The 23,700-nt window shown below is 44.7% G+C and overlaps 1 protein-coding gene across 1 annotated transcript in view; it reads right to left on the bottom strand.

Moving 5' to 3' along the window:
* Nucleotides 1–23,700, bottom strand: part of LOC310990402 (carbonic anhydrase-related protein 10-like) — a gene marked incomplete at both ends in the record, with an annotated part of 246,495 nt that overhangs the window by 11,438 nt on the left and 211,357 nt on the right. The window contains 4 exons of the mRNA XM_083977747.1: nt 1,358–1,512; nt 12,156–12,228; nt 14,119–14,214; nt 22,988–23,173. Of these exons, the coding sequence (XP_083833873.1) occupies nt 1,358–1,512; nt 12,156–12,228; nt 14,119–14,214; nt 22,988–23,173 (510 nt within the window). The remainder of the gene's footprint in view (nt 1–1,357; nt 1,513–12,155; nt 12,229–14,118; nt 14,215–22,987; nt 23,174–23,700) is intronic.

Here is a 23,700-nt window from a genome sequence, read left to right as displayed (position 1 = left end):
GGTCCTCTCTGTGTGTGCAGCCAAGGGATGCGCGTGAATGTGGTGATGTAGGGACGAGGACGGGGACTGCTAACTCCATCTGCTGACAGGAAGTTAGCCAAAACCACCGGATCTCTTACTTCTGCTTTAAGGAAGTTTTCTATATACATGTTAGGCATAGATATTCTCCATAAAGTGCTGAAAAATAATAATTTTCATGAGAATTTGTCAGGCGAACAGTACTTTTTTTGGTCTTTTTTGGGATGTTGAGGGTGATATCTTAAAATCGAGTTGCAACAAACCCCAGAATCTTTTTTTCATGCCTCCCCCTATGTGTCAAGATACTCTCTGCCAAATGTTATAGTTGTATGACTATTTATTTCTTCTAAATATTTGCATTTACATAATTTTGCCAGCAAAATGACCCAAGAAAGGGGTTTTGGCCCCTGTATCTTTCCAGCAGCTAGTTGACTGGGTTGTCCACCCAGGTTTTAATCCTTCAAGTTCCTAGAGATCATTTCTGGTGTCAAACCTTTTACAACGCTCCGTGTCTGTTTTTTTGCTTTGCCCTCTGGGTAACTAGGGATAAATGTAGGAGAAGAGATGCTATGTCTTATCTCCACACTACTACTTAGGCTGCTGGGTGGGTGAACTTCAGTCAGGGCAGCAACTCGTTCCCGACCAATGAGGAGTTGCAGAGCACCAAAGAAAAAGTGTCAGGGAGAAAAAAAACTTCACAATAAAAGAAAAGGAGAGATGAAGGAGAAAGGGAATGATGATGAGAGAGAGATTGAGAGAGCTGACAGACGAGTGAGAGCAAAGGACGGGTGAGTGAGCACAGGAAGTAAATAATGTGATAGTAAATGGCAGATGGTCTGTGGGAGTTGATTACATCGCAGGTAGACTGTATTGTGCTGCACTTTGATGCTGAGCCTCCTGATTTGAAGAAACAGGTTGGAATCTGAGGAGACTTCTGGGTCCCCTGCATGTGATATATGGCCGCCGCCGCGACTGCATGCTGATGATGTTTTTTAACATCACCTTCAGAAAATGTGCTCCTTTCACATGGTTTAAAGATACAGAGGGAATAGTGGGAAGAGGAGGTCGAGAATACTGAGAGGTGGGATAAAAGAAGTTAACATTTGGATGCTTTTGTGTGCTTTGTGTGTCTGCGCCGTGATACATTACATTTCTGTTACGGCCTCTTTTATCCGAAGCACTCAGGAAAAAGCAGACGCTTTCGGTTACAGGTTACAAGGTCAGAGTTTTGCAATTCAAATCGCCCGGTGCCATGCAGGGAATTTAAAAAAATAAAATAAAAAGTACATTTTAGCCTCAACCGTTTATCTTTTTTGTCCCCTCAGCTCACATACAGTACCTGCATCTGTGTCACGTAGACGGGCTTGTTGATGAGGATCCACGTGGACGTCTCGTAGCAGGGCGGGACGGTGATGGAGCCCTCGTAAGTGATGTAACGCGTGGTGTCGGGGTAAAGGTCGGCGATGTTCAGGCCCATCAATAGGAAGGCATCGTCTAAAGGGGAGAGGAGGAGAAGAAAGAGGGGAGGAGGAGGAGAGGGTTAAAGTGTTAAAGTGCTGCATTGTGTTGTGTGGAAGTCTGCTGTGTTCAGACCCATTAAGAAGAATGTGCTGAAAAAAGATGGACTGTGTGTGTGTGTGTGTGTGTGGGGGGGGGGGGGGGGGGGGGTTAATGTAGACCATGTAAATGTATAATAGATGTTTGGTACAATTAAAGGGATAGTTCAACATTTTGGCAAATTGGTCCATTGCCATAATCCCTATAGTCATAGCAGTAGGTTCGTTACCTTAAATTGTCGGTGCAAGCTATTTTTAGAACGGCGGAGCAGAGCCGTGAGCTGCTCAGAGCTACGCTACGGAGGCTAATGGGATTTCTTTGGTTCCCTCATCAAACTCATCAAATACACAATCCAACAACTCCACAACGCTCTGGTGGACAAGTTGTGACCTGCACATTCACCACACTATAAGATAATAACGGAACGTTACGAAATGTAGCTGTTTTCGAGGTAAATACAGAGTCTGCTTGCTGAAAAACTTACCCTGAACGCAACGCGCATCAGTGGTTTTGCATGAATTTCCCTCTAAAACAACTCTGTCTGGTAACGTTGTGTTATTATCTCATAGCGTGGTGAATGTGCAGGTCACAATTTGTCCACCAGAGCGTTGTGGAGTTGTTGGATTGTGTATTTGATGAGTTTGATGAGGGAAACCAAGAAATCCCATGAGCCTCCGTAGCGTAGCTCTGAGCAGCTCACGGCTCTGCTCCACCGTTCTAAAAATAGCTTGCACCGACAATTAAAGGTAACGAACCTACTGCTATGACTATAGTGATTATGGCAATTTGTCAAAATGTTGAACTATCCCTTTAAGAGCAACGATTAGAGAGAAAACACAACTATGTAACAGCAGAGAAAGTGTGTGTCCACTCCTGTATTAATCAGGAACTCTGCACACACACAATCACATTATGTCGACTGACTTCACACACAGAAAAGATGGATATACCTTATTATTTCTGGGTTAATATTAGTGTAGGTCTACACATAATTAATATGAGGCACCGTAAAGGTCTCCTGAGTGATGAAAACAAGATGCTGTGTTTGTGTGTGTGTGTGTCTGCTATATTTAGCTCCAATAACAGGAGGGAATACTCCAGAGGGTCGTACATCTTCACAGCTGAGGTTGGACGACACATTTTGGCAGCAAAGCTCTGATTTGTGTGAAATTAAGAACATTTTCTATCTGAGGGAAAACACAGGGGAGGGAAGTGTGTGTGAGTTTTGTGTTACAGTAACACAAGTCTGCTCCTATCAAGAAGGAACTGTATATAAGAGGAAGAAGGGATGATCATGTGGTTCATCGTGGAGGTGGGGAGGCTGGAAAATTCAGATTCTGGAGGAGTTGAAATGTAGTGCAGATATATTTACAGTTCCCTCAGGATGACTGTTTGGTGATTCTCTCCCTTTTCTTTTTGAGCCATGTGATTTACTGTTTATTTGTGATTTTTCATTAAAAGTTATTGGATCGATTGTCATGAAATTCTATTCAAATATTGATGCATCATCATGTCAGTGACCCTCTGACTATCAGACTCTGGTTTATGACCAAATACCTGCAAAAACTGATGACAGCCTCAGCTGTTGGCTTTGTGTTGAGCCATAATTAGCAAATATTAGTGTGCTGATGTGTTGATACTGAACATGATTTGCATTATATTTATTATACATCAGCATGTCATGCTGCGTTCGAGACAGCTTGGAACTCGGAATCTCCCAGTTGAAACCTCCGATTGCCGATTTCAAAGTGTTGGAGATGCACCACGTCCGAATAACAAAAAACATGCTGGACCAGGAAAAACTTTGCATTCAAAGTGCTTCATGTAAGAAATTAAAACATTACAAAAGTCACAGAAACTATTTAAAATAATGAAACAGATTATTTAAAATTGAAGAGAAATAACAACATGAATTGTGTTCCACAATATCAGGTAAGGTAACCTATAACCATAAGTATATTATTAAAGTTTTGATGTATTTTGGCATTTAAAATGTATTTTAATTGATGCTTTACCGTTTACAGTGTGGTTCTGCACGGGTGCAGATTGTTGTTTAATGTCAGACGACTGATTCTTGGAGAAGTTAGGGTAGAATTTCCATTCTGACTTTCCCGAGTGGGAGCTCTGAAGTGAGGTGGTGTTCGATTGCATTTTTTCAAGTAAGAGCAAAGATCTGGGTTTCGACTTGTCTTGAATGCTGTTTGTTTTGCGCGGGATCATCCCTATGTTCCCTGGGTCCTATGTTCCCCACTTTGTATGGGGCCGGGGAACATAGGACCTTTTTTCTAAAAAAAGGTCCTATGTTCCCCGCTTTTCCCCAAAAGGGCCAGGGGAACATGCAATTTTTGGTCCCATACCTGGAAGTGGAGCTGTGACTTGGCATATTTTTGCCTATTTCTGAGTGAGAAGTTGAGTTGAGTAGGACTCATTTTCAAAAAGAGGGTAACCCGGGGAACATAGGTACGCTCCCGTTTTGCGCATGTTAGCATACTGTTGGCATTTAGCTCAGCGACAACACAGCGTCATGGGGCTGCTGCTAAAAAACAAACATGAAACAGCATTTAGCAGTTGCATCAAAAGACCAGCGGTCAGCAAGTTAAACATAACATGAATGTCCAAAGAGAGCTTTGCTATGTGCACATGAAGTTGTGTTGGCTCATATTGTACATAATGTGTCTCAATTCAAATACTTCCATACTTACACTGTACTTTTTTAAGTATGTAAGTGCGTTCACACTGACAAGTTATGGCAAAATGCAGTGTACTGTGCAGTAAGTACCCAGATGGTGCACAGCACTCAAAACGGTCAAAAAGTTGAGTGTGGAACGACTAGGGTGGCCATTTCCACAACACCAAAAAGGAGGACACTTTGCTGTATTTAGTGAGGAAAGAAACATCGCAACATACAACTCTAGTGTAGCCTACTCCCCACGACAATACAAAAAAAATACTTAGTGAAGCCCCGCCTCCAAGATGGCGCCGTCCATGGCTGCTATGGTGTTGCTGTGTGTTGTTTTCTGTAGCGTCTCTGTGTCCTGTTTGACTTCTTACAAAAAAGAAGAGCTGCTGTACTTTAAGGGTATGACCCCACCGGACATGTATCCTGAACTACTCACCCGTTCCACGGACTTATTGGATGTACTGGTTAAGGGAACTGTGTTTTTCTCCCGCGCGGTGAAGTGGACGAGAAGGCAGCGGGGAAAGAGGGCTGGCTCGCTGGTTCGCCTACGCCGGAGGGGAATGCGTCCTCCTTTACCGGGTATATTCCTCTCAAACGTGAACAGTATTTGTAATAAAATGGATGAACTCCGGTGCCTCGTGGCGAGGAATAGTGACTTTCGCTCCACGGCTGTGTTTGCGTTCGTGGAGACCCACCTGTCGCCATCTACCCCGGACGGAGCGGTGGAGCTGGACGGCTTTTCCGTGTTCCGTGCGGACAGAGACTTTGCGGCCGTGAACAAATCACGTGGAGGTGGGCTGCTGTTTCTTGTGAACAACCGCTGGAGTTCAGATGTAAGAGTGATACATCAGCACTGCTCTACTGCACTGGAATCCATATTCATCCTCTGTAAGCCATTCTACTCCCCCCGTGAGTTCCATTCATTCATTCTCGCCTGTGTTTACATCCCTCCCGATGCTGACGTCACAGCAGCGGTAGACACACTGGCCGAACAGCTGATGAGTGTGGAACGCCAGCACCCGGACAGTTTTGCTGTAGTTTTGGGTGATTTTAACAAGGCTAATCTTAGCCGGGCGCTCCCCAAGTTCAGGCAGCAAATCACATGCCCCACCCGGGGAACAAACATTCTCGACCACTGCTACTGCACAATCCGGCAGGCCTACCACTCTGTCCCCCGTGCCGCGCTGGGCAACAGTGACCACGACCTCATCCATCTGATCCCCTGCTACAGGCAGAGATTGAAACTCTCCAAACCAGTAGTAAGGCGCTACAGGGTGTGGTCCAGCGAGGCATGCGAGCGACTTCAAGCCATGCTGGAGAGGGCAGGATGTGACCAGAACTTTGCCTGGGCTGGACCTGGAGCGGGAAACGACTTTGATGACTACACTGACACCGTCTCATCATTTGTCAGTTTCTGCGAGGAGGTGTGTGTCCCCCCCCGTTCCAAAAAGATCTACAATAACAACAAGCCCTGGTTCTCAGCCCGTCTTAGGCAACTGAGGTCGGAGAAGGAGACGTCTAGGAGAAGTGGGGATGCTGACCGGTTTAAGGAGGCCAAGTACCGGTTCGCCAAAGAGGTGAAGGAGGCGAAACATCGTTTCTCAGAGAAACTACAACAGCAGCTCTCTGAGGGTAACCCCTCCTCTGTGTGGAAAGGCCTCAAGAAAATTACCAGCTACAAACCAAAGCCCCCACAACTGCCCGACAGCCTCTCCTTCGCCAACGAGCTCAACGAGTTCTACTGCAGGTTCGAGAAGGTACCACCCCTGGTCCTCCCCCATAACCCCTCCGAGCCACTTCCACCTTCATCCCTGCGCCCCTGCAGGACTACGGCCCCTCCCTCCTCTTCCCCTCCCCCACCACCAGCCCCTCCCTCCGCCTCTCCTACCCCCCCGCATTCTCCTCCCCTCTCACCCCCCCTCTCTGTCACTGTAGAGCAGGTGAGTCGTCTGTTCCAGAGGCAGAATCCCCGGAAGGCGGCCGGTCCGGATTCCGTCTCCCCCTCGGTCCTGAAGCACTGCCCTGACCAGCTAGCCCCAGTGTACACCTACATCTTCAACACCTCACTGGCACTGTGTCGGGTTCCAGCATGCTTCAAGGCATCAACCATCATACCCATCCCTAAGAAGGCCAAGGTCACAGGCCCCAATGACTGCAGACCCGTCGCTCTGACCTCTGTTCCCATGAAGGACCTGGAGCGCCTTGTCCTGGCCAACCTGAAGACCATAACAGATCCTGCGCTGGACCCCCTGCAGTTTGCCTACAGAGCCAACAGATCCACGGAGGACGCTGTGAACATGGCTCTGCACTACGTCCTGGAACATCTGGACACTGCAGGCAACTATGCCAGGATCTTGTTCGTGGACTTCAGCTCGGCCTTCAACACTATCCTCCCATCCATCCTGGAGCTCCAGCTTGCCCGGCTGCAGGTGCCGTCCCCCACCTGTAGGTGGATAACGGACTTTCTGACAAACAGGTCCCAGCGGGTGAAGCTGGGGAAGTGTACATCTAGCTCCAGAACCATCAGCACAGGCTCCCCACAGGGCTGCGTCCTGTCCCCCCCACTATTCTCCCTGTACACCAACAGCTGCACCTCCCTCCACCCGTTGGTCAAGCTCCTGAAGTTTGCAGACGACACCACCCTGATCGGTCTCATCACCGGGGGGGACGAGTCTGCCTACAGGAGTGAGATCGAGCGGATGCGGAGCTGGTGCAGCTGCAACAACCTGGAGCTCAATGCTCAGAAAACAGTGGAGATGGTGGTGGACTTTAGGAGGAACACAGTCCCACTCCCTCCCATCACACTGGGAGACGTCGTGGTGGCCCCCGTCGAGTCATGCCGCTTCCTGGGCATGACTGTCAGCCGGGATCTGAAGTGGGGCCTTAACAGCGAGGCCCTCCTGAAGAAGGCCCAGATGAGGATGTTCTTCGTTAGGCAGTTGAAAAAATTCAGACTGCCAAGGAGTATGATGGTCCAGTTTTACACCGCCATCATAGAGTCCATCCTCACCCACTCCATCATCACCTGGTTTCCTGCTGCAGCTGCCAGGGACCTCACCAAGCTGCAGCGCGTCATTCACTCAGCGGAGAGGGTGATTGGCTGTCCCCTGCCCTCCCTCAAGTCCCTGCATGACACGAGGGCCCTAAGAAGGGCAAGGAAGATCATGGCCGACCCCTCCCACCCTGGCCACGGCCTCTTCATTCCGCTGCCGTCGGGAAGAAGGCTGCGTCTATTGAAGGCTGTAAAGTCCCGACACAGACAAAGCTTCTTCCCGTCGGCTGCCAGGCTTGTTAACAGCTCTGGCCCCCCTTTTCCTCTCCCCCTCCCCCTAAGCAATAACTAAAATTCAATGAACACAAACTGCACCTGCACTTTATAATTTAAACTGTCCATTGCATTTGTTATGTTTTCACTGTCCTGTCCCGTATGTATTTATTTATGTGAAAAGAAATGAACACACACACATCACCACAGAACGTTCCAATTATGTCTAAACATAAAATGGCAAATAAATGAATCTTGAATCTTGAATCTTGAATACATGATAACGATGGTATCATGATACAGTGATTCTGAAGACAATTTATCAATGATCATCATGATGTATGTGTAACAGAAGAGGAAAACATATTCCTGAGAAGGCGCAAAGTATTTGTTCACAGTATTTGTATGTATTCATTACATCTGTGTTGCAAAGTGCAGAGCCACAAAGCAGAACATTTATGGCCTTAACCTTTATGTCTGACACGGACACTTTTGTCCAATGTGGTACAAGTGCCGGAAAAACGTTTTCAGACCACAAATACACATTCCACTTCTTAATAAGCATATAGAACTTTTTTTATGTAAACAACAAAAGACAGTAAGAAAAAAAAACACCATGTAACGGGTGAATATTGAACTGAAAAGTCCACAGTAGCTATTCCACAGTGATTCAGTCCTTTGGGGACATGTCTGCAGTGTATTATGTATGTGTGTGTGCTGCAGTCCACCTGTATTTAACTGATTTAAGTCCCTGTCCTCAGTAGGCCTATCCTGTTCTTCAATACGGCCTCAGTCCTCAGCTAAATCCACCTTCACCTGCTGTAGTGCAGCAGATTAGTGAGACAATCGTTCATTTTGGTATAAAAGCATGAGATTTGGTACAGATACTCTCTAAGGGTCACTTTTTGGGAAAAAGATGTTGGCCACGCAAAAATTCAAAATGGCGGCCATTTTTTCAAGATGTTCTGTATTTAGTCTAGTACGAAGAGGGGGGTATCATGTATCCCCTGAAAATATACTTCTAAACAGTGTTTCTAGATTGGAAAAAATGTGTAGAAAATGATGAGCTATGTTAAAAAGTTGTCAGAATGTCCCATGTATCATTTTTATGCAAATTAGTGCCGCCATTATCGAAAAAACCTAATTTCACTATATCTCAGCCAATACTGCAGATATCTGAACAAATAAGGTGTCTAGACCCATGTTTTGGGGGTCGGAGATCACAATAAAACTATTCATAAAGTGATCACATGTTGGTGGCATGCTAGTAAGCAAACCTAACCATTTTACCAATTACAAGACGCCAATATTGGAGATACCAAATAAGGTGAGACAGAGGTTGTTGTGTGTTTAACCAAGGTTTATTTGGATCAAACATCATAATAGAACTCTTGTTGATGTGACCACTCTTCTCTTTCCCATGCCAGATAAACAGTCAAGTAAATGGTTCTCCACTATGCATCACTCATCATCGTTTTCACTGAAATCATCAGAGTTAAAATCATCCCCTCCTTCCTCTTTCTCCTCCTCTTCCTGTTCATGCTCCCCAGTGTCATGGGGATCAACCAGTGAAGTTGGTAGGATAGGACCACAGGACCACACCGGTTTCAACACTCCTTCATCAGTCTTCATCCATCCCTGCCCCTCATCATAGGGTTTTGGTTTTTCCAGAATAGGTTCATCAGCTCGCTTGTACAAGGCACGGTAGTTCACACGTCGGCCATGTGGCTTCAGAGCAGAGTGGCATGGAGGAAGGCGAGCCAGGTCAACCTTAGACTTGCAAGTGAGTTTCTTGTCCTCCCCCACCATGTTGCGTAGCAACTTGGCACGGATAACATCCACTGAAGACTCACAACTCTGTCCAGACATCAGACAGGTGAATTGCTCCAACTGCCTCAGCATCTCAGGCTTTACACTCTAGCAGAGTTGACTGAATACGTGAAACCTGGGATTCTTCTTCAAGGGCCCCACCTTCCTTCTCCCTTTGATGGCACTGGTACAGTCTTCTCCACTGAACACATAGAACCCAAGAAGAGTGGTGCGGTGGTCTTCTCCCAGGGATTCTGCAATACTACTACTGCCTGGCTTCCGGTGCATCTGTCCCCAATGATGTTGAGATGGACGTGTTACAGTACGAGCAGAAGCTGTGGGCAAGGCTGCTAAAGCTGACTTCATCAGACCCCTACAGTGTGAAGATCCAGGAAGCTTCTTTAACCCAACACCAACAACTTCTCAACATCTCTGAGTTTGCAGAATCCCTGGGAGAAGACCACCGCACCACTCTTCTTGGGTTCTATGTGTTCAGTGGAGAAGACTGTACCAGTGCCATCAAAGGGAGAAGGAAGGTGGGGCCCTTGAAGAAGAATCCCAGGTTTCATGTATTCAGTCAACTCAGTGACTGCTAGAGTGTCAAGCCTGAGATGCTGAGGCAGTTGGAGCAATTCACCTGTCTGACGCCTGGACAGAGTTGTGAGTCTTCAGTGGATGTTGTCCGTGCCAAGTTGCTACGCAACATGGTGGGGGAGGACAAGAATCTCAGTTGCAAGTCTAAGGTTGACCTGGTTCGCCTTCCTCCATGCCACTCTGCTCTGAAGCCACATGGCCGACGTGCGAACTACCGTGTCGCCTTGTACAAGCGAGCTGATGAACCTATTCTGGAAAAACCAAAACCCTATGATGAGGGGCAGGGATGGATGAAGACTGATGAAGGAGTGTTGAAACCGGTGTGGTCCTGTGGTCCTATCCTACCAACTTCACTGGTTGATCCCCATGACACTGGGGAGCATGAACAGGAAGAGGAGGAGAAAGAGGAAGGAGAGGATGAGTTTAACTTTGATGATTTCAGTGAAAACGATGATGAGTGATGCATATTGGAGAACCATTTACTTGACTGTTTATCTGGTATGGGAAAGAGAAGAGTGGTCACATCAACAAGAGTTCTATTATGATGTTTGATCCAAATAAACCTTGGTTAAACACACAACAACCTCTGTCTAGACACCTTATTTGGTATCTCCAATATTGGCGTCTTGTAATTGGTAAAAGGGTTAGGTTTGCTTACTAGCATGCCACCAACATGTGATCACTTTATGAATAGTTTTATTATGATCTCTGACCCCCAAAACATGGGTCTAGACACCTTATTTGTTCAGTTATCTGCAATATTGGCTGAGATATAGTGAAATTAGGTTTTTTCGATAATGGCGGCACTAATTTGCATAAAAATGATACATGGGACATTCTGACAACTTTTTAACATAGCTCATCATTTTCTACACATTTTTTCCAATCTAGAAACACTGTTTAGAAGTATATTTTCAGGGGATACATGATACCCCCCTCTTCCTACTAGACTAAATACAGAACATCTTGAAAAAATGGCCGCCATTTTGAATTTTTGCGTGGCCAACATCTTTTTCCCAAAAAGTGACCCTTAGAGAGTATCTGTACCAAATCTCATGCTTTTATACCAAAATGAACGATTCTCTTGAAATATGCAATTAATCTGCTGCACTACTGCTGCAGCTCAGGAGACAACAGCACCGGCGTGCTTCATGCCTTCCAATGGCCGCCTTTCCTTGTGTGCTAACACAACAAAGTGTGCAATACGCATGCAAATCGTCTTTGCTACTTTTGCTTCGGCATTGAATGAGGTCCGCCTTTTCAGCACGAGATGAGTGACACAGCTAGCACATGGGACCAGGGGGCTGCTTGTTTACATTTTCAACCAATGAGAAATCAGAGAATTGAGTGACAGCGCTTTTAGCCAATAATTTTTAACCAATCTTTTTTTTCTAGCCGAAAGTCTTACACCATTAGACTATATGCAGCGTTGCGTTCAGGTGCAACTCCAAAAAGGAGGACAAATAAGCGTCCGGCTTGAGGCTGCGCCGGACGCCGGACAAGGCATTTAAATTCCGGACTGTCCGGCCTAAATCCGGACGTATGGCCTCCCTGGGAATGACGGACACTTCCCACCCTCAATGATCGCTATCTTGGCTATGTAGCGGAATATAATATGTAAAACAACATACTAGTATGCAAATGTTTTACTGAACTAAGTAGTATATGACAGTGAACATGGAAGTATTCAAATTGAGACACAGCAAACTCACATGCAAATAGTGCAATTATTAAAAAAAAAAAAGCAGATTCACAATGTCACTCAATTCTTATTGCAACCAAGCCCTCAGTCACATCCAGTCCAACCAGCGGATTCATCATGACGTACGACAGGATCTAAAAACCACTAGAGGGTTTTTCAAAGGATGTTCTTCCAGATTCTAACTCTCTGTGTAGAGCACTGTAGGAGCCAGCGAGGAGCCTGTTAGACACCAACACTTTATTAGACAGAGGAGGCAGCAGAGCAGAGGGATGACTCGCTGTAATCATCTGCAAACAGTGTAGGAGGTTATATGGAGCAATTTTAAAGATCTCATTTGCCCCAAGAAAGAGATGTGTTCCTGTAGAGGTTCAAAGCAGCTTGTCTAGGGACAAAACACAGGCAGAGAGAGGGAGAGTGGTGTGTGTGTGTGTGTGTGTGTGTGTGTGTGTGTGTGTGTGTGTGTGTGTGTGTGTGTGTGTGTGTGTGTGTGTGTGTGTGTGTGTGTGTGTGTGTGTGTGTGTGTCTCTTACGTTTGTAGTTGATTCTGGTGATTGTGTCTCTATTGAGCATGCGGTTGAGGAAGGCGTTGGAGTTTTCAGACAGCTGAGAGATGACAAAGAGAGAGAGAGATTAAATATTCATCACAAACCACAGTACAACACACACACACACACACACACACACACACACACACACACACACACACACACACACAGAAGCACACACATTTCTTCTCACTTCATTTGTAGGGACCCATCATCAACATAACGTGTTCTCTTGGTCCTTGCACTAACCTTAGCTGTCATGCACAAAGCTAATTGTAAACAGTCATTTAAACTTAGGTCCAGCATCTCGGTCCTCACAGAGCTACTGCACCCAGTCTCCATCTGCACACTCATCTCCTAACAGAGGTTGTGGTTTTTTCACACTGGTCCTGGACCTGTTCCCCTGCAGGACATACTAACCCAGTGGTTCCCAACCTTTTCTGGCTTGTGACCCCATTCTGACATCACAAATTACTGGCGACCCCCAATCACATGATGCAGTCATGTGATAGCGGCCGTCAATCATGCATCAACTCAGATATTTTTATATGCTGCATTTTATTTGAACTCGATTTATATTCAAGAAAGTGAAACTATAGAATACAGTTGTTTAAAGGTACATTGTGTAGGAATTACTCCCATCTAGCGTTGTGGTTGTATATTGCAAGCAACTCAGTCTTATTTTTCATGCTGCATTCACGTGAAATCGGTTAAATGGCAGACGGACGACAGCCACTGCACGTCACGGCTTAAACAAGCCTCTATGTAAACAAGTGGTCCATCAGCACGAGGCAAAACAATACACGTGACAATATGTTGTCATGGCGATGTCGTATTGTTTACCTGACCCACGTTTTAGCGGCTTTCTCTGGACTTCTGTGACTAAAATTACATCTGGTTTGTTACCGACGGCCATTTTTCCAACTGCACCTGAATGCAGCATTCACATGGAGTCCTCACAGTCCTCACTGCGTTACCATGGTGACTTTTCACAGACGCCACCTCCACCTGAGCCGACAGCTCCGGTGTCTCCGCTGAGTTTCCGTGGTTTCCTACCGTCACGCTGCCACTGAACGTAAAAACATGGCGACACCACATGGCAGCCAGCACCGAGCTTACCCGCTCCATGGAGATATGAATGATATGAACGACTAATTCAGAGCTGAAAGGAACACTTCATTTTGTTGATGGGGGGGGATTACTGATTAATGAAAAACAGACTTTTGAACAAAATAATCGATTTTCGTGAATAGATAACAGGAGAACTTACACAATGTCCCTTTAAGGCTACGTTTACATGGAAACGATCTGAACAGAAAACGCAAAAGTGGCGTTGCGTTCTCACTTTTTATTTCGCGTTTAGACGAGCGGTTTTGGGGAGGAAATCCGCGTGCATACGGTGATGCAAAAGTCTGTGGAATTCAATGTTGTATGCACGCCAGGAGCAGGTGGCAGCGTGCCACACAACACACAACACACAACACCACCAAGTCCGCACTTCTGAATTTTTCCCTCTTCTTCTTCTTCTTCTTCTTCTTGATCTCCGGCATGCGGTACGCGGCCATCGTAACGCTGCCCTCCACAGGTCATTGCAATCGGAGTGGACTTTTGCGTTTTCAGCCTTTACACGGGGACGCAACAGCGAAGTGTTTTTTCACATTTTTGTGTTTTCAAGCCTCCAAAATGCCGTTGCCGTCTAAACGAAAGGCACATCCGATGAAATATTTTGCCGTTTTTCATCCGCGAGCGTTGTTGTGTAAACAAGGCCTAAGATTGTGTCTGGTGTTTTTAATGATCATTTTTAAAAGAATAAGAATTAGTTAAAAGTAGAATATTTTTATCAGTAATTTTTTTTTATCAATTACTAGATATTTCAGGCGACCCTATTTGAATTCCAGGCGACCCCATGTGGGGTCCCGACCCCAAGGTTGAAAAACACTGTACTAACCTTTATGAAAATGGACACCACAGCGACGCCATGAGGGCTCTTGGCTGCCTCACTGAAGTTGGCGTACAGATCCTGGTTGTAATGGATCAGCTGGACCTGAAAGAAACGCACAATGACACACAGAGCATCACAAACGAGCCGAACTAGAGCAGCTCCAGCTCCAGCAGACTGAAACTAATGGATATTTTTCCATATGACTCAGTTGTGTTGATTAATGTGCAAATGTCAAAACACAGACAACGTTAAACTTTGATCACAACAGCACAAAGTTTTGGTGAAAATGTTTCATTTGTGTCCATTTGTGACTCCTGGGGCCTCATTTATCATTGTGGATACACCTTTTTTTACACCCTTTTCCCCACGTTTTGTGCGTACGCACTTTTCTCCGCCAAATTTGGGATTTATCAAACCAAAACCTGACGGGAAAAAGTGCGGACATTTACACCCATTTTGACCCTGGCGTACTGTGATTTACGCCTTTTTTGAGGAACAGGAGGAATTGGCGACACCGTTGCTGAGTCAGAGAACTGCAGTGTGAGAGGGAGAGAGGAGCGGAGTACATTTAGAAGAGCACAGAGGATTTTTTTGAAGTAATTGTGGTAGTGGTGGACCGTTGTTGCTGGCAATCCCCGCTCTATAATAACACTAGGCTCTATGTTAATTGATAAACAGAGCGGATTGAGGATTTTGCTTTTTTGCTTTTACACACTATAGTGTGACGTCTGACAAGGATCAAACCCGCCAAGTTTAAAAACATATCGGCAGCAGCGCACACTGATCTGCAGCTACTGAGACTGTTATTATTCTGTCACCTGAGTTAACGAGGTGCACGTGAGTTTGGAGCTGACGAGAGAATAAAGAGTGAGACAACGTGGCCCTGAGGAGGAACTGTGAAGGACTCAGCTGTAATGGAAAATGACCTAAACCGAGTCCAGTAGAGCTATAACTGTGTAGTGGAAAGGCGTGCAAAGTAATGGTAACTATCCTGGAAATCCTGCTTTACATTGTTTTAACATTCATTCATTCATTTTCTATACCGCTTATCCTGCACTAGGGTCACGGGTGAGCTGGAGCCTATCTCAGCTGACTTTTGGGCGAGAGGCGGGGTACACCCTGGACAGGTCGCCATTCACACCTATGGACAATTTAGAGTTGCCAGTTAACCTAACCTGCATGTCTTTGGACTGTGGGAGGAAGCCGGAGTACCCGGAGTGAACCCACACATGCACGGGGAGAACATGCAAACTCCACACAGAAGGGCCCCAGCCGGCCGGCGGGTTCGAACCCAGAACCCTCTTGCTGTGAGGCGACAGTGCTAACCACTGCACCACCGTGCCGCCCTGTTTTAACATCTAGGTATATAAAAAAAAAAAGTTTTCTGGGATAAAGGGGCAGATTACATAAGATTGTTCTTCTTTCTGCTCCCATTTGTTGAGATTTGGGAGGTTTTTGTTTTTATTGTAGCTTATTAAAATGCAAGATCATTTTTCTGACTGATTTATTGCCCGATATCGCCGTGTATGTAGTTCCGCTTCTTTCCCCCGCCCTCCGCCCGTTGTCTCCGTTGTCACTTTGTTGTCACTTTGTTGCCGCTCCACAGAGCGCACATGGCTAATTGATATGCACGTGCTGACCATATGGCGTTCTGGGGGTGGAGTAAGAGGTGTGTTCACGTGTGCACCATTCTTGGGTCCGGTGTGATTTATCAAAGGGAAATTGATAGATAGATTCGTCCTGAGATGTCCCTACAGAACTCATCATTGCACTCTTTATGAATCTTTGAACTGGTTAACCCCTAAAGCCAGAAGAGTTCTTCATTGGCTATTATTTATTTTTAAATGCATTCACTTTAATTTTCCTTTATATTTAAAACAATTTATGATTCCTTATAGTACACAATACAGTCTTAGACATACAGATCATCTCTTTTTCCGTATTCCCAGAATATTTAAAGAATCGTCGTTCATTTCAGTTTAAAGCTCCGTCTGACTGGAACAGTCTCCCATGCCAGCTTAGGTCTTCCACTTCTCTATCTAGCTTCAAAGCATCACTTCTAATTCATTTGCAAACTCCCTGTTCTTGTTTCTGATGATGTTTATTATTTATTTATTTATTTATTATTATTTCCTATTACTTATCTTTCCTCTCTCTCGTGCAAACTGTAAAAAAATTTCTTTCTTTGTGTGTGTGATTCTCTTATCTGATCTGATTATTTATTTACTTAATTTTTATTATTATAATATTATTATTATTTTATTTCTTTCTGTATTTTTCCCATTTGTAAGCTAAGATATCACAAATTGACTATTATTCCGATATCTGGCCGTTTGTGGATTAGCTGGGGTTAGGAGAGCCTTGTCTTGCGTGTGTGTGTGTGTGTGTGTGTGTGTGTGTGTGTGTGTGTGTGTGTGTGTGTGTGTGTGTGTGTGTGTGTGTGTGTGTGTGTGTGTGTGTGTGTGTGTGTGTGTAAGTCCTGTATTGTGTTTCAATGTATTTGCTTTTCTTTTTATTTCTTTTTATTTCTTTTATTGTCTTATTATTTCGTGGAAGGACCCCCTTGAAAATGAGATGATTCATCTCAAGGGGCTATCCTGAATAAATAAATTCAAATTCAAATTAATTGCGGAGAGTTGTGCGTACGCACAGTTTGATTGATCCGAAAGAGGTGTAAATATTTAGGGTGTACGCCATTTTCGCCGTACGCAAAAATTTAGTAGCAGTTTTACACCCTCTTTGATAAATGAGGCCCCTGGTGTGTTATGGTGGACTGCAGATTTATGGAGCGAAGCCTGCAAGTTCAGGCCAGAAAGTTGAGCTGTATTGTTTTACTCACATGACATTTGGCATGGTATTTACACAATTTCCCATTTTCCTCTTTGTTGCCAGTGCCACTGCTGCCCTGCATACTATTGTTTCAGCCCCACCTCCATCCCAGCATCAACCTGCAGGCTCCAGGTGGGTTAAGATATATCCTCATCACTCCAATGTATATTCAGTGAAATCCAATTCAGGGTGTGATGCACCAGAGCGTAAAGGCCAAACTCTAAATGTATAGACCGAATCTCCTTGTTGTTTACATTCTACTTCCGGGTAGAAAACCAGCACGTAATTTGAATGAGAACAATAGTAACAAACGCGAGTTTAGCTAGGCTATATATCATATTTTTCACGCCCTATCACCATTTAGACAAATCTGAAATGATTGAAGAAACATTACTATTTCTGTGTGTGTGTGTTTTGTGTTGCTATGTGTGGTATTTATTCAGTTTGGGGGAATCACAGTGTCTAGAAAGCATCAGGCTCAGCTGACAGGGACAGCTGACGGCGGTAGCTAAGCTAACGGCAGCAGCTAAGCTACCATCAGGACGTCAGCTGTTGAAACCCTCCCGTTGTGGGACACGACACAAAACTACTCCAGTTAGCTCAATCATGTAACTAAGATATCCGCTGCAAATATTTTTTCATGGACCGTTTATTGAGTCACTGAGTTATTAAAGTTAAACCATAGACTGTATAAAGAATGGACGTAGCACCCGTGACGTCACCCATTGGTTTGGGGGAGTCTGTTTTGTGCCGCTACTACGGGGGTTTGAACTGCGCCATGTTGGATTCTACTTTCCATATTTGGAGAGGTGCGGCAGTTAGCCGGCCGAGAACCCGCCCACTGGCCTCGAAGCAGCGGTCTCCGGACCTGTCACTCAACGTTTCCGCACCCTAATTGGCCAGAATTTAAAACCTAATAATAGTAAAACGGTAGAGTTTTTAAAAAAATTCACCCCCCTCAGAGTGTGTGCGGGGGTAGAAACTATCGGTTGAGACCAAAAAAATAAAATGTACCAGGCTGTAAATATGTTTTTTTAAGCTGTAAAGTCAGCTATTTTAACATGGGGCTCAATTGGAGTTGCTCCCTTCTGGAGCCAGCCCCCAGAGGAAGCCGAGGGGATTGCAGTTTTTTGGACGCGGAAGTGAGCTTCACTTCTCAGACCGACAACTGCCCCCTTGAGTTAAACAGGTAGCTAACCGTTAGCCCGGCTAATCTATGATAACCATGACTAATTACAAAAATGTGCACACATAAATTGTAATGTTTGTCCAATCATTGGTTTTATAGACTTTACAAACATCAGATTTGTCTAAACGGCGATATAGTAACATGAAAAATTTGATAGCAAAGTTCTCATGCTGGTTTTCTACCCGGAAGTGGTTGTAAACAACAAGGCGATATTTTTCCTTATTCCTTATTTATATTTGTCTCAAGAGTTTTCTGACTGAACTCTCAGTGAAACAGTCAACACAAGATGAAGCCTGATGAGTAAAATGTAAAGAACTGTGTTTCTGAGGTGAGATGAAAGTTAAAGCAGAAGTAAGCAGAATATGTGTGTTAATATAAGTCTTAAATAGTTGTATCTTCCGACAGCAATCACTTCTATAGAGTGTTTGGTCTGAAACACGGGTCTGTCAGTCACTCTGCTCTGCTGTAAGCCGAGGAGAAAACTTTCCTTGTATCCTACAACCTTTATCCAATGAGGAGAGAGAACGGCATAAAGGGGCGGTCCTCTCTGTGTGTGCAGCCAAGGGATGCACGTGAATGTGATGACGTAGGGACGAGGACCAATAGATCCATGACGAGGGCGGGGGCTGCTAACTAACGAAGTTATCCAAAACGACCGGATCGCTTAGTTCTGCTTTAATCTGAAAAGAAAACATGCTTGAAGTTGAACCGACTCAAGATGATGTCATCAGCAGTCAGACTGTCCAGTCAGTGTTTGATTGACAATTAAATACCTGGCATTATTAATACAGGACTCTTAAAGGGGAACTCTTTAAAAAAGCCGGTGAGAAATCAATCCACGGGGCAGTGGCTAACGTTATTTATCATATACAACACGTGTTATTATTTGTATTTGTGTAGTCTTATCTGTCATCAACAAGCAATTACAGGTTACGGGGCGCGTTACGTTTGTGTCGTGGTGCTGCAGAGACCAGAGCTGGGACACTGGGTCGGAGGCTCTGGTCTTACAAGGTTGGTTTTCAGCCAAGAGATGCTAGGTGGAAGACAGAGAGCCTCCATTCTCCCTGGAACTAGTTACAAGTCATTAAACCATCACAGTTACTCCAAAGCTGTTTAATTAAGGTAAAAATGTAGCATAGTTAAACTAAAACTCCTTCATAGTTCCTCTTTAAAGTGCACATGCACTGGTTGGACACAAAGAGCCACATAGCTGATCAGATGCTGCTTTTTTTGTTCACCTAAAAACAAATGAAACCACCCAAAATATCAAGCTCATGTATGAAGTGAAAAACGAAATATATTTTTTCTTTTTCGGTTTCGTGGCGAGTCATGAGAATAACGCCGCCGAATCGCCGTTTATGGTCGGAACTACGACGGTATGTGATCGTCTTCCAACCTCTGACTTTAATTCTTGATGAATGAAAACATGAGTCTGTCTTGCGCTGGTCAAAGAATTTCACGGTGCGCGGAGGCTCATAAATGTAGTGTGAAAACACTTCGCTTTTCCAAAACTCCTCGTTGTCCCTTTAACAATAATAACTAGTTGCCACTAATAAAACAGCACAAGAATCTATGACCACAGTTCTTCCAGTCATGTGACCCTAACCTTGTACAGTACATTCACTGACTCTGTCTGTCCAGAGTCTGAGTGCAGAGACTGTGGAGAGACCTCTTATATTTTCCAGCTCTGCAGCTGTTACATTTCTTTGTTTTCAGTCTCTTTTGTGTTTGGCTGTAAAACATTGTTTAAATGTTCTTGTATAAACCTGAATTATTTGCAACTGCTACTGCTTCCAGTGTTTTTTTTTTTTTAAATGTCGGCCTTTATGCCCTCGTTGCACTCAGTCGTAGAGTGGCTCTTTCCTTTCAGCTTCAAGCCTTGCATGTGCTTGGGTGATTTTAATTTTAATTTTGTGGAAAGAATGAAGGCTACACAAGTGATTTACACTCGTGTCTCCTCACCGCAACAAAGTCCTTGGTTTAAATCCACTTCCATTCATAATGGATGAATAGAAATCTGGTGAAAGAGTGTTGTGCTACAGGTGGACCACAGCCTGATCTGGACCCTGGTGCAGAATCATCGGGGGAAACACTGGTCAATTATTCACCGTTGTATTGTTTTATTCAGTTAAGAGTTCAAGAACACTGTAAAAGCTTAGAGGTTAGATTCATTGGCTCATCCACTAGTTGGACAACAAGTTAACACATAAATGAAAATACATATTTGAACAATAAACTGTGTACCAAGTGACAGTTCTGTTGGTTCTTTCAGAGTTTTATTTATTGAGTATCAGCTTGGAACAGTTTTACCACCCAACCGACTGTATAAAGATGGTTTTAAAAGAATAATTAATAATGTTAACAAGAAGAAACAAAAGAGACAACAGTGATTTTAAAACATAGCATAAACCTAATCCAATGGGTATAGACGGATTATCATGACCACGGGCCCCTGTCTACACACGCAAACAGTGCGCGCGCAAATGTGCTCTTCCCATTACGCACATAACACCGGGCAACACACAACCACACAAAATGACTGTCATTTTAGGTCTGTTTTGTTTGGCACCTGCCATGCATCCAGCCCTTGCAGTATTATAGAGTAAAACACGCCTTAATTAAAAATATCGGTAACCACCTATTTAAAAACTAATCAACCAGCATCCAGTGTTTCCCATTAATAAACGACTCTGTGTGGTGGCCCGCAACTCTCTCTCTCCCTCACGCTGGCGCACACAGACACACTTACACACACAAACACAGGCACATGGAGGGGTCGTGTTGTAACGGTAATAAACAAATGCACTAAATCGTGCTAATGTGTTCAGACCAGTTGGACGGCACTCGGATGCCGAGTACCCCAGTACTTGGATATCGGCTACACCCCTAGAAACTACTCACCTAAATGACCGGCTTTTTCCTGGTCTTCTTCCAGGAAAAGCCCTTGATAAGGTAATCAAAGTCCAACTCTCGGCCCAGTTTGGCCTCTACGGCCAGTTACATAGTGCAGTTTCAGCCGTTTCAGCTTTTTCTTTCCTTTGTTTTCGTTTAGCTGATCCACTGAGCGCCCGCGTCTCCATTTTAAAAACGCACTGTAGGCTAGTCAGTTTGACCCCAGGTACGTCCTTGTGTCATCACACTTTACTGATTTCATCTTATCATTTCTAAAGCATTCAACTGATTTTATTATCATACTACATTTTCAAAACTACATTCATTCCAATATTTTTTTTAAAAATTGTACCAAAAAAAAAGGCCAAGGGCCCCTATTGGCTCTGTAGCCCTGGGCAGTAATCTGTCTAAGCCAATGGGAGTGAGAGGGCGGACCAGTGTTGGAGTGGTGAAACTGATGAGTCAGGGAGGAGACATTACATCTAGGTCCCTCTACAGCTGGACAGGAGACTGCACTGACCAAGTCCAACCTGAAACATCATGTAGGCCTGCCATATAAGTGTCTCCTTCTGATTGGCCCACCGACCTTATACTCAAGTTCAAGAGAGAAGCCTGAGAGAGGAGGCTTCTTCTGGTCAACACCTCAAATAAAAGACAGGAGAAGTGTCAACTGTGGCACCTTTAAAAGAACTTTCACACTGAGCTTCTGGGTCTGCTTCTGGCTCCAGATATTTAAAGGGATAATTCAACATTTTGGCAAATTGGCCCATTGCCATAATCCCTATAGTCATAGCATTAGGTTTGTTACTTTTAATTGTCGGTGCAAGCTATTTTTAGAACGGCAGAGCAGAGCCGCGAGCTGCTCAGAGCTACACTACGGAGGCTAATGGGATTTCTTGGTTTCCCTCATCAAACTCATCAAATACACAATCCAACAACTCCACAACGCTCTGGTGGACAAGTTGTGACCTGCACATTCACCACGCTATGAGATAATAACACAACGTTACCAGACAGAGTTGTTTTAGAGGGAAATTCATGCAAAACAGCCGCTGCGCGTTCCTGTCAGGGGTTTTCCAGCAAGCAGTCTCTGCATTTCCCTCTAAAACAACTCTGTCTGGTAACGTTGTGTTATTATCTCATAGTGTGGTGAACGGCTCTGCTCCGCCGTTCTAAAAACAGCTTGCACCGACAATTAAAGGTAACAAACCTACTGCTATGACTATAGGGATTATGGCAATGGGCCAATTTGCCAAAAATGTTGAACTATCCCTTTAAAATAAACTTTTCAGTTGGTGTGGGAGATTTGATGCTGAGTCCCAACCTCAGACTGAGAAGAGTCCCATGGCTGCACACTGAGGCTCCAGGGAGTTTGGTACAGGTCGCTTGTTTTCTAGATATTATTTCTTAGAAGGCTTGGGGTTGTCTTGCTGTGTCCATTGAGTTTCAACTCAAACAAAGATCTTATTTTTCCTCTGAACATCTCTGACAGATGTAAAACCACAGACCCAATCTGCATAAGAAAAGAGCGGAGCATTTGAAAAGTTTAAAAGCTCCTTTCTAACGTCTCACTGTGTCTCTCTGGGGACGGTGGATTTGCAAAACAAATGCAGATTTGTGATCCCCGAAAGAAAGCTCGGGGAATCTCGGCACCGCCTCAGACTCCATGGAGACAAGAGAAAATTTGCTTTTCCAATTTTGACAACCAGGTTTGAATTGCTTTCATGACGGATAACAAGATGAGTTTTGACAACTTGGTGCTTCACATATGGAACATCTCTTAATGAGAGATGACTGTTTCAGAATAATTTACTCCACATGAGCTGCACTCGTGTGTGCGTGTGAATAATCGTCTTATCATTTGCCTTCTCTGCTATCAGCGTTATCTTACCAGCCTGTTACTATTCACTGCTGTGTTGCCGGTGTGTGTGTCTGTGCAGTGTGTTATCTCTGTGTGTGTCTCACCTCTCCAGGAAATCCCTGTCCGTTGAGGAGGTGCTCGGAGCCCTGGGAGTCCTCGCTCCCAAAGTGGAGGCGGACTTCCTCCAGCCGGTAGCTGTATCCCAGCGGACCGCCGGAGATGTTGACCAGGTGGGCTTTGTCTGGCCGCAGGGACACGTGCTTCCCTGTGTTGTACATGGTTCCTCCCATCTACAGGGGGACAGACAGAGAGGGATTACAGTTTTTCCCAATCGCTAAAATACATTTCATGAAACCTCCACCTGTTTTCTCATGTCGACTAAGAGCTGTGAGAAAGTCCTTCGTGCCTTCTCTGAGTTACGGGGGGGTCCGCGCAGCAGTATTTGTCCATATAATGGTTGTGAATGGATACCAACTTTCTTCGTCCAAAAAGACACACCAAAAAACATCCAAATACCTCCATGCTGCTCGTCTGTAATGTCCCTCTTGTATTGAAGTCCCGACATGAGAAATTGTTCCGCCGGTGACACAGGAAGAGCAGTGAACTGAGACACTGGGAGCTTCCGCTACAAACAAGCTTAAAATATAGACTTGCTTAATTTTTTTCGGAACTATTTCTCATGTCGGGGCTTCAATACAAGAGGGACATTACAGACGAGCAGCATGGAGGTATTTGGATGTTTTTTGGTGTGTCTTTTTGGACGAAGAAAGTTGGTATCCATTGACAACCATTATATGGACAAATACTGCTGCACGGA

This window comes from Trachurus trachurus (assembly GCF_905171665.1).
Source record: "Trachurus trachurus genome assembly, chromosome: 8".
NCBI lineage: Eukaryota > Metazoa > Chordata > Actinopteri > Carangiformes > Carangidae > Trachurus > Trachurus trachurus.
Note: the sequence above shows the minus strand (reverse complement) of the source record. Positions and strands in the feature narration are given on the sequence as shown.